Raw genomic sequence first — 12,045 nt, 5'->3', positions numbered from 1 at the left:
CCTTCCTCAGAGTGGCGCTGTGGAATGTCGAAGGATGTCCTGTCCCCCCCTCAACTGCTCTCCGGACTCCCTCCCTGTGCACATTGCCGGCCAGTGCTGTAAGGTCTGCCGACGTGAGTACTAACTGAGGGTCAGGGTGGCCCTCTGTGCTTCGAGATTGATTTATTCCCCTATTTTTCAGGCCCCAATTGATTAACATTGATGAAAGGAAGTCCTAGCAGTTGATATAATAATAAATGTATGATAAGAGTGGCTATATTTTAATCACTTGTGACGTGCAGACACTTTACATAGGCTATTTTTTGTTTTAAATCCTCACATCAACCTTAATTATTATTCTTTACATTCTTATGTAGAGGGAACTGGCGTTCACAAGTATTAAGTCACTTGTCCGAGATCAAACAACTGGTAGTGTGTGGAGTTGCTCCGTAGTCAGGACTCCAAGGCTCCCTGTGCTTTGGTCCCCTCATTTTGATTGATCAAGGGCCACACTCTGTGTTTCGGCTCTCTGAGGTCTTGGCCAGGTTTCCTGTTATTAAAGGGCCTTTGTTAGGAATTTCTGGATTGAACTTCAGTTAAAATATTGGAACAATTTCCTTCAGAGTTGGCGGGTCCAAATTATATAATGATTTAAAAATCCTTTTCCGTCTGAATTACAAAGGACACTCTTTCAAATGAAATGGTGAAATGAACACTGAGACAACCAGGAAGAGTAAAAACTGTCATTTAGAATGATTGGTATGTGCCAGTTACTATTTTAGGTCATTTCATTCTATTAGCTTATTGAAACCTCACTGCAATCTTTTAGGTGGGGATTATTTTTATCCCTGTTTTATAGGAAGCTTGGGGAAGATAGTTTACCAAGTTTGCAAGGCTGGTGAGTGACAGAGGTGAGATACAAAATGAATTCTGTCTGACTACAAAGCCCAAAGTCTTTTTATCAAACCATATGCTCTTCTTTGAAAAAGGAGAGTTTAGGTTAGAAATGTGCCATCCGATGGATAATTTTCAAGACCATTTCTCTACCAAAAAACCCACCATCATCACTAGGTCTTCAAAACCCAGTGGTCTAGTTTTTTGTCAAGAATAGCATGTCACCTAATATGACAGTGGAAGTAGGGATAGCTGGTCTGTTTGTACCAGCCCAATCTTTTTTTATACTCTTTCGAAAGGAACTTTGGAAAATGTCTTCCATTTATGGTTGGCACGGTACACCCGTTACTCTGGAGGGCTTACGCAGAGTTGATCTAAAAGAAACTTTCTTATTTCTATTCTAAGTGCTTTTGGAAGTCATGTCTGGCAATACAGATAGATCAGGGGCCCAGATGTTGAGATTATAGTTTGATTCCATGATGGAAAGATAGTTTTTAGTAGCCATAGATTATTTTTTTCTATCTTGATATATTCTATATAATAGAGGAAGAAGTTGAGAAACTTAGGAATTTGTTTAAACAATACGAGGTACTTTTAATCTATTACTTTGAGCTCTGTGGATAGATCTGTGAAAGCTGTCTCTTGGCAGTTGTTGTTTGGACATGGGAGTAGGTGAGTCCTTCAGCTGTTTTTTGTGTTAAACTTTTGATAATCTACTTGTAAAAGCGATGGAACATTTGAAAACACATAAGGGTAAAGGTAAAGATGGAAAAATCACCCATAATGCCACCACTTGGAAACAAACAGTCTTGAAGTTGTAGTGGATTTCGTTTTTTAAAACTTATACTTTGTGGACAATTGAGGTTTTATTATGCAGATAATTTTAACCTACTTTGTTGACTTAGCGTTATCACTTAAGTGTATTACTATCCTTTAAAAAACTCTGTATAAACCTCATTTTAATGAGCTTCATAGTGTTCCACCCTTTGGCTGTTGTGTAACTTATTTAATTATTCCCCAATTGTTGGAGAACTAGGTTGTTTTCCCACTTTTCACTATTGTAAATTACTCTTCAATAATATGTTTTGTGAGGACACATTTTTGTATTTTACGTTTTCTTAAGATAGAATTCTCCAAAGTAGAATTATTGGGCCAAGAGACTGACATTTTCAAGGTCCTTGATGTATATCATCCAATTATCCTCTCACTAGAAATGTGTGGGATAGTCATTTTTCTTTATTCTAAGTTACTGGAGAATATTAAGTTTTAAAAAACATTTCAGCAAGTTACCCGATTTTACCAAGATGCTGATACATGAGCTAGCTAAACCATCAGTGTGCTTTTTGCCTTTGTTTGGAATTGATAGCAGTTTAGCTAGGTAGAATGAATTTTCTCAGCAGCTCTGATCGGTAGTTTGAAATGTTTATAGTTTAATAAAATGGTAATACAAATAAATGCTTAAGAACACTGCTCCATTATCATATGACCCAGCAATTCCACTCCTGGTCATATATATGGAAAAGACTAGAAGGGTGGGATAGGGAGGGTAGGAGGAAGATGCAAGAGGGAAGGGGATATGGGGATATATGTATACGTAAAGCTGATTCACTTTGTTATACAGCAGCAACTAACACAACAATGTAAAGCAATTATACTCCAATAAAGATGTTTTTAAAAATAAAAGTAAGCAGAAAAAAACCGTCTAATTTGAAAAGATATAGAAGTTTTCAAATATTTTCACATCAGGAAAAGGATGGAAAATATTTCCTTTGGTTGTCCCTTTCAGATAAAATTTCCCAAGCTACTCTCTGGATTTGGGTGGGGCAGCGTCCGAGGGTTTCTGAGAAAAAGTATTGATTTGATTCAAGAGCCGATACATGAAAGCTGATTGTTTTGTGTGCTCGTTTACTAAGTGTTCATCCACTCGTCATGGCTTCAAGGAGCTGTAGCACTTACAGATGAGGACATCCATGTGGCAATAGGAAATAACCTGGTCTAAGTGTTTAAGTCTCAATTCATTATCTGAGAAAAATACTTTATTTTGATTAAAAAACCCAATAAATCAGGCCATCTCCAAGAGCAAGGCAGTTTTCATAATTTCTGATACTAGGCTCTTCCTCCATCTTTTTGGGAGGCATCAGGGAGAACTCAGGAGAGCCTTCTAGATTCCTTAGCTATGGGCATGGAAGTCCAGAAAGTAGTGCAGGAGTCTCATTCCTCCAACATTTCTTGGGTGTCTGCTCTGTTTAAGGAATTGAACATACCTAGCTACACATTAGAATCCCCTGGTGAACTTAAAATAGAGTGTCCCAGGGCCCCTCTCTGATCTGCTAAATTGGAATCTCTGGACAGTGGTGTCCTAGAATTAGTATTCTTTTGGTAGATAGATTTGGGAACCATCAGAGATGGGAGAGAAGGAGAAGGATGGAGAGGGAATCTTGAGCTATGCAAAACAGCATTTGCAAAGGAAAACAAGTTGCAGAAGGACAGGGAGATAGTCTGTTAGGTGATAACAGGGTTTTTGTAGGTGAGAAGTAGGAATAAGCTGCAAAGGTGGGTTGGGGATGGACGATGCTGACTGTAGTCCACTGAATTCGTTCAGTCATCCTTACTGAGATTCCTCTCCCGGCTCTGTTCTGTCCTCTGGTTACAGCAACGGGCACATGTGGATCATTCATTCTATGTCAGACACTGTTAAGCTTTTTTATGTGTATTAATTCATTTCATTCTTCCAAAAACCTAGAGTCATAGGCTCCACTATGATCCCCATTTTATAGATGAGGAGGTAAAGCACAGAGAGGAGAACTAACTTGTCCAAGGGCTCTCGGCCTTGGTGGAGCCAAACTAAAACCCAGGTAGTCTGGCTCCAGAATTAATGCTTTTAACCTGTCTCCTCTCCCCGCCTGCTGTCCAGGGAGATGTACGCCCCATCTCATTACAACAGAGTACTGTGCAGTATGTATGCTATGTAAGATGCAAGGGTAGCACAGAGAAGGGAGTGATTAATTCCATCAGAAACTTAGGTGTGTGTGTGTTAGGAAGACTTCATGGGGGAAGGAATAGCTGAGTAGGGTGCTGACAAATGAATAGGAGTTTGCCATGTGGACAAGGTAGGTAAGAACACACCTGCCAAAGGGAATTGCACATACAGAATCATGGAAGTAAACACAGCGTTTGTTTGGGGGGCTCAGAAGCAAGCTTTGGAAGCAGGGTTTGGCATAATCAGAGAAATGCTTTGATAAAAGCCCCTGTGTGGGGAGAGCTGGAGGCAGGGAGCTGGGTGTGAGATTCAGGCCCATTTGCAGGTGGAGGTGATGAGGCCGGCAGGCAGTTAGGCACAGCCGGAGGACATGGAAAGGAAGGGATGAAGCTGAGTGATGGCCAAAAGACCTGGGGCAGGGTAGGTACTCTGTAAGCATTTTTTTTTTTTTTAACGTGAGACAGATGAATCAGGGACAGAGCATCTGTAAGGGAGCAGTTGCCAGGTTTCGAACAAGAGCCTGTGGGAGACTCATAGTGTGATTAACAGAAATAAGGCAGGTGGAAGAAATGGCTTCAGGAGCAATACATTCTGTTCGGCATAGGAGAGTTGGAGATGGCTGAGGGACAACCAGTTTGACGTGGGCGTCATGCTCAGAGGGGTGGTATCTGAAGCTAGGTCTGTGAACGAGCTCACCGAGGGAGGATGGCTCCTTGGGCGTTGAGCTTTTCTGCTCTGCCACTCTCCTTTAAAGTGTAACACAGAGTGTTGATTTTGATGTTCTCAGCTGCTGAGTGCCAAGGGATGGCTGGAGTGTGTGCAGGGTGCAAATCCCTAAATAAAGACAGAGCAACCTCACATCCACATCCGACAGGGGTGCCAAGTGGGGCCTAAAGGTTGTTTATTTAGTGTGCACCCGAATGGCAAAAGTGTCCATCCGTCGCACTAGAGCAATCAGGCTCGGATTTGAAGGGCCACGTGTCTGTGGGCACAAAAAGATACAACTGCGTAACTGTTTCTGTAAATCCCCAGTACCTTTGTTTCTGACATCGTGGAGAAGCGTGTGTTGGTGCCGAGTTTCAATTTCATCGTCGGACACTGTGAAATGGTCTTGTTTGCATGTCCCCAGTGTGATGTGAAGGGCTTCAGGTATCCATTTACATTTCTACTCATACTAAAAGCTGTTGGAATGGCATCCCAAATGCCCCAGCCACAGGTACCGGAGCCTGACTTACCTTCTGCTAGAATTTCCCAGATATCAAAAATAAGCCTTTTGGCTGTAGATCAAGAGGTTAGATAATGAGGACTGGTATTAGGCATACGGTGGGGCCGGGAAGGAAGGGCATCGTCAGAGAAGTGGGGTGAGGATGAGGAAGCAGGGGAAATTCTTGTGACCTTCAGTGGTGATGATGAAAGCTGTCCTGAGATAACTTTAGAGATACTGATATTGTAATCGTCCATGCATCCTGCATCAGTGCCAAGGCTGTGAATGGCTGAGGTACACAGCATCATGTTGATGTCACTTGCAGCCCCTAAGGCACCCTGCCATGTGAAGACATGAAGTTCAGTGGACATTTAATTTTTATACCAGGTTGGTAGATTTGAGGGATGGATGTGTCCCCGTGTGTGGTGTGACTGTAAACAGTAAGACCCTCCTGTCTCCTGATCGAAGTTCTGGGATGAGTGTCTATCAGAGGATGAGAGGAATCGGGCAGATGTCTTCAGACAGGGTAGCAAGCGTGATCCTAACATCATGGGGGTGGCAAGGTGCAAAAATAAGGAAGGAAAGTCTATTTCTTTGCTTCCCACCCTGGGCCAAGGAGCAGATGGCAGATTTGACAGCCGTGTATTTAGCAGAATTGTCACTCTGGAGCAAGCCATCTTGCCAAGTTGGCAGCAGCTGTGTTTGGGAGTGTGGGAGTTTATTAGGCAAGAATTTCAGGCTCTTGGAGGTATGGTCTCCCCATGCAAGCAAATAGGGGAATCCACGTGATCATTAGGACCCATGAGTCAGAGTCAACTGATTTATCTGGAAAACTGAGGCATAAGAGATGATCGGGGATAATTTTTCAAAATGAAGTGAGGAAGGGGGTTATCTAGAAAATGTTATTGGTTCTCTACCTTGTTGTTGATGGCTTTGCTCTGAAAACCTTGGTGTCTGCTTTTAAAGTTTGGAATAGCATTGAATAGCAGAAAGAACTCTCATCTGGGAATCAGCACATTTCTCTGCGTTTTGCTACCAAGGAGGCTCATTAATTCTAAAATTGTTACTAACAATAAGCCCAGAGAGGCACTGAGCCTGGGGCTAGAGATAAAGTTATGAATAGACATAGTTCCTACCCTCATTGGGGCAACAGAGGTAAAATGTGATATTTTCTCTGTTAGGGCGAGGTCCAGAGTACCGCACAAACACAAAGTGAGGGCAATTCTCCAGTGTTAGAGGTCAAGAACAACTTCTTGGGGGGAAGTCGGGCCTAAGTTGAAACTGATGGGTATATAGGATGGAAGGTTACCAGGAGCAGGTAGATGAGGCTGAGTGTTCTGGAGAAGCAGAACAGTACATGCAAATCCCAGAAGCAGAGCATGGAGGAGTCTTAAGTGGAGGTGTGAATGTTTGGGAGTTTGGGAGGGAGAGTGAACGCACAGGGATGGCCTTGTGTGCTGAGTTCAGGAATTTGAACTATATTCTGAGGGCTTGAGTGACTCATAATGATTTTAAAGCAGAGCGTCCTATTTGCACTTAAAATATATATTCAACTGTTGTATGGGGAAGGACTGGGTAAGATTAGACCAGAACATAGGAGGCCAGTTAGGAAGTTTCCTGGTAGACTAAAGAGTAGGGATAGCCTGAGTGAAGGTAGCACCTGGGGGCAGGTGGTGGGAATGGAGAAAAGTGGGTTGACTTGAGAAACAAGGAGGGAGCTTTGCAGGGATTTGGGTACTAATTGGACACGGTGCTGAGTAAGAGGAAGGGCATAGAAGGGCCCTAGGCGGTGGGGTATGGGTGGTGGGTGTGGAGGCTAGGGGTGGATACTGGTACCATTCACTGAATGCAGATACTAGAGAGGCACAGATCTGAGTTAGGTACGTGTTGTTTGTTGCAGGGCAGGTTCTGAGAAGAAACAGACTGTGAAACGGAGATTTGCTTGTACTTTATTAGGAAGTTCAGGATCAGTTCTGGGGTGGGAATGAGATAGTGAAGGAAGCTGGGTTGGGCAGAAGGAGAGGTTGAACTGCAGTGCAGTTACAACAGATACCTCAACCATTTCTCCAAGGAGTTGTGGAGCTGGAATGACCCTTGGAGTTATCCTGAGTTGGGGCAAGGGGCCAGGACTTTGCAACATCTTCATCAACCGCTCATTGGTTGTGGGCTGTGCTGGGAAGGGGCCTTGACTTTGGACAGGGGCAAGTCCCAGATCACTATTCAGCTGAGAGCTGTAGCTCATCACCTGTCTGGCAGTTTCAGGAATGTGACCTTTGGCCGTGGAGGGGGATCTGGGTTGCACACCATAGTAGCCACTGTGGGATCGTGATGTTAAGTAAACCAGTGTCTCTGGGCTTTCCTCTTCCTGTGGTCAGCAAGAGGGAGTTGGATGAGTTGTTTGCTGAGGTCCCTGTGTACGGCCCCGGGCGTCCCCGGGAGTCCCGACCAGCAGGACAAATCCTTGTGAGTCTGAGGAGGAACCTGTGGGGGTTGAAAAAAAGGGGGAAGGGCAGGAGACGCGAAAGAATGGAGGCAAGACAAAATCCTGATCAAGCCTCAAACTTTTATTGCTGCGGTAGCTGTATTTATACACTGCAGAGAAAGGGGGGCGGGATTCAGAATGAGGGAAGTACTTGGCTAATCATCATTGGTGCTGCGTGCGCGGGCTTTCATTTTAGGCGCGAACTTCTATCTCATAAATCAGGAAGAGAAGCAGGGTGTCGGCCATCTTCTAATGGCGAAAACTTCTTGGCTCCCAACATTTCCTCCCTTTTTATTTCTTTTAAGGAGGTGGGCATTAACCGAGTGAGGGAGTAGTGACCTGAATCCTCCCGTGGACAAGGTATGTGTGTCCACACTCATCGGCTCTTGGTATCTTTTGGGGAGGAGAGGCAGAGCCAAAGATAATCTTAGCTACTAAAAGCCAAAAACAATGTTTAGATACCAACCTCTATCATAATTCAGGTATACTCACAGGGAATAACAGAGATTACCTTGTATATACATATATACACGTTTTCCCTTGTGCATGCTTTGCTGCCACACTCAACTCGGTACCCATACCCTCCATCAAAGAGGGGGGTAGGCATGTCTCTGTTTCATGCCGCTCCAGTGGAGGGGCAGCCAGAATCATCCTTTGGTTCTGCTTCTGTAATGGCGAGGCGATGGTAATGTATCAGGTTAAATTTTGAGGCAAGTGGGGAGTGCTTTCAGCCTGTCCAACAACCAGCAAAGATGACAGGATCAGGGTCACAACGGATAACTCATGTCGTCTCTGCCGCTCTTTCAATATTAGGAGGGTCTCCATCTTTTTCTGAAAAAGAAAAAGAAATACAATCTCAGGGAAAAGGGCCCTGGATAAAATTTATTACTTTATAGAACTTATAGGTTTAATAAGGCGCTCAGGCAACCAGCGTGCTCCACCTTCTTTGGTATTATATACACATGCGGATCCCCTCCCCCAGATGAGGAGTGGATCGGGTCCATGCCATTTAAAGGTCAAAGGGTCTTTCCACATAACTTGTGCATATTGATTTTTAGTTTCTTGATGCCAAAGGCGATCGGCGGCAGATCTACCATTATTATCTAATTGTAAAAAATTAATTACAAACAGGGCATGACTAAGAATATTTTTTGGGGAATTTTTTGTAGCAGTTAAATCATTATTTTTAAGCTTGGAAATGGTATTTTTAAGGGTTTGATGGGCTCTTTCTACTATGCCTTGACCCTGGGGGTTATATGGAATTCCCGTAAGATGTTTTATTTGAAGCCGGGTGCAAAAATCTTGGAAAGCCTGGGAGGTATACCCAGGCCCATTATCTGTTTTAATTATTTGAGGCTTGCCTAAAACTGTAAAACATTGGAGCACATGTGAAATAATGTTTTTTGTGGCTTCTCCTCCCTGAAGGGAGGCATATATAAAGCCGCTAAAGGTATCAATGGACACATGAATAAATTTTAATTTTCCAAATTCAGCAAGATGGGTAACATCCATCTGCCAGATTTCATTAGGTAATAGACCTCTTGGGTTTACCCCAAGATGTGGAAGAGGTAAAAATGTAACGCACCCTGGACAATTTTTTACAATTTGTCTTGATTGTTCTCGAGTAAGCTTAAACATTAAGCGAAGAGTATGTGCATTAACATGATGTAGCTGATGAAATTGAGTAGCTTGAGAAACAGAATCAGAGGTTACGGTGCACATCAGGCGGGCATTTTTATCAGCTAAATCATTGCCCTGAGAGAGGGGTCCAGGAAGATCTGTATGAGCCCTAAGATGATCAATAAAAAAAAGGCGCTTGTCTTCGAAGTATAAGACTTTGAAGTTGTTGAAAAAGGGGAACAGCATTGGAAGAGGGTTTAATATATGGAACAGTTTCTAAAAGGGGGACGGACAAAGCTATATATGAGCTGTCCGTATATAAATTAAAGGGGATATTCTGTAACATCTCAAAAACCTGAAGAATGGCAAAAAGCTCAACAAGTTGTGCTGATAAAAAGGGGGACTGTACCCTATAGGGCTGATTATTTATAACAAATACAGCAACACCGGATGATGATCCATCAGTGAATACTAGGGCAGCATCTCCCAGAGGAACAGCAGAAGTGATTTTGGGAAATATAAACAGATGTTTTCTAGCAAACTGAAGGAGCTTATCAGGTGGATAATGATTATCAATATTACCCTGAAAGGAGGATAAGGAAACAAGCCATTTATCATCAGTTTGTAATAACTAACTAAGCTCTTCTTTGGTATAGGGGAGAATCAAATGATCAGGATCTCTGCCAAAAAATTGATGGCCTTTTTCTCTGCCCAAAGTAAGAACCTGTGCTACTAAGGAAGGGTAGGTCTTAAGCACTTTATTAGGAGATACGGACAAATGTATCCACAAGAGGGGATGATCTTGCCATAGGACTCCAGTGGGTGTATGTGCAGTGGCACAAATAATCAAACTAAAGGGACGACCATCATCTAAAAAGGTAATCTGTTGACATCTAATGGCCTTTTCTACTAATTGAAGAGAATTTTTAGCCTCCTTAGTCAGCCTACGGGGTGACAAGGGATCTGATGGCCCTTGTAAAATTTCGAATAAGGGTTTTAACTCTCCCGTAGTAAGTTTAAGATACGGTCGTAGCCAATTAATATCTCCCAAAAATTTTTGAAAATCATTGAGGGTTTGCAAATGTGATACTTGTATGTGTATCTTTTGAGTGGTAATTATTTTTTTGTTTAATTCGAAACCAAGATAATAGTATGGATCTTTTAATTGTACCTTATTTGAAGCAATTTGAAGGCCAGAGGAAGCAAGATTATCTTTTAAATCTTGATAACACTTAAGGAGTTCATCAGTTGATTTTCCAGCCAAAAGAATATCATCCATATAATGAATGATATAGATACCAGGCCAACGAGCCCTAAGAGGGTCTACAGCTTGTGCAACAAATTTTTGACATAAGGTGGGGCTATTGGCCATACCCTGCGGGAGGACCTTCCATTGAAAACGTGGCATTGGGCCTTTAAAATTAATTACTGGGAGACTAAATGCAAAACGCTCTCTATCCTGAGGATGGAGAGGGATAGTAAAAAAGCAATCTTTAAGATCAATAATGATTTTAAAATAGCCAGCTGGAATGGCAATAGGAGAAGGCAAGCCAGGCTGTAAAGCTCCCATAGTAAACATTGTTTTATTAATTTCCCTAAGATCTTGGAGAAGTCGCCATGAGCCAGATCTCTTTTTTATCACAAATATAGGGGTATTCCATGGTGAAGTAGTGGCTTCTAAATGTCCAGCGGCCAATTGTTCCTGCACTAACTTTGTGGCAGCTGTAAGTTTTTCTTCTGTTAGAGGCCATTGGTCCACCCAAACGGGATCATTAGTTTTCCATCGTATTTTGTCCGCATGGGGCACAGGAAGGTCAATGGCCGCTAAGAAAAAGGCGAACTGCCTAGGCCCTGGCGATTTATGTTAGATGCCAGGGAAATAGGTCGTGTAATACCCTGATTATTTTTTCCTAAGCCTAAGCCTGGTAGAAACCCTTGGTTTAGCATTTGTTGGGTCACCACCTCATTGGGGCTGGCCATGATTAACTTTAATTGTGACAGGATGTCACGTCCCCAAAGATTCAACGGGATATGTGGCAAAATATAAGGTTGTACCTGTCCAGTATTACCTTCAGTATCTATCCATGTAAGAACTTTAGAGCTCCGTTTAGGATTGGTAGAATGTCCTATGCCTTGTAAATGAGTTATAGACACTGTACAAGGCCAAGAGGAGGGCCAATATTTTTCCGAAATAACTGTTGCATCGGCTCCTGTATCGACTAAACCCTCAAATTTCTTTCCATCTAACCACAGGGTTAGGAGTGGCCTTTCAGGAGTAATTTGTTGGACCCAATAAACATCTGAGGAGCCAAAAGCAGCATCTGCTCTAGGACAATTAGTATGGCTCTTATTTAAAGAATTTAGGGGCAACAATACTAACTGTGCTATCCTTTGACCTTTAGGGATTGATATAGGGCCTTGTAAAGCAGATGCCAAAAGGGTAATTTGACCTGAATAATCATTATCAATAACACCAGGTATAATTTGGAGGCCAGCCAAAGTGGAACTACCTCTTCCTAAAATTAAACCAAAAGTATTTGGGGGCAGGGGGCCATAAACTTCTGTGGGAATTGGTTGTACTCCTTGTTCTGGGACTAATATTGAGTCGGTGGAGGCACAGAGGTCCAATCCTGCGCTTCCGGGTGTGGCTCGACAGAGGGAGCCAACATCTGGGTGCAGGGAACTTGTCCAGATTTTTGAGGAACAAACCGAATTGCCCCTTGGTTTGGTTCCAAGGAAGGGGCCAGGGGCTGGCCCCGTGAAAAGTTTCCCTGTTTTTTGGGGAGCAATTGGCCATTTATATCCGTTTTTGAAAAACATTCTGAAGACCAATGTTTGCCTCTTTTACAACGAGGGCAAACGGTGGTGGGAGGAGCCCGGGATTGA

General features: G+C 42.9%; 1 protein-coding gene across 2 annotated transcripts in view; it reads left to right on the top strand.

The window, feature by feature from the left end:
• Positions 1-12,045, top strand: part of NELL1 (neural EGFL like 1) — an 874,935-nt gene that overhangs the window by 198,748 nt on the left and 664,142 nt on the right. For both annotated transcript variants that reach the window (XM_030864871.2, XM_030864870.2), the window contains exon 9: positions 11-113. In XM_030864871.2, the coding sequence (XP_030720731.2) occupies positions 11-113 (103 nt within the window). The remainder of the gene's footprint in view (positions 1-10; positions 114-12,045) is intronic.

Source organism: Globicephala melas, chromosome 8 (genome assembly GCF_963455315.2).
Source record: "Globicephala melas chromosome 8, mGloMel1.2, whole genome shotgun sequence".
Classification (NCBI taxonomy): Eukaryota; Metazoa; Chordata; class Mammalia; order Artiodactyla; family Delphinidae; genus Globicephala; species Globicephala melas.
The sequence above is the reverse complement of the archived record's forward strand: the minus strand, read 5'-3'. Positions and strand labels throughout refer to the sequence as shown.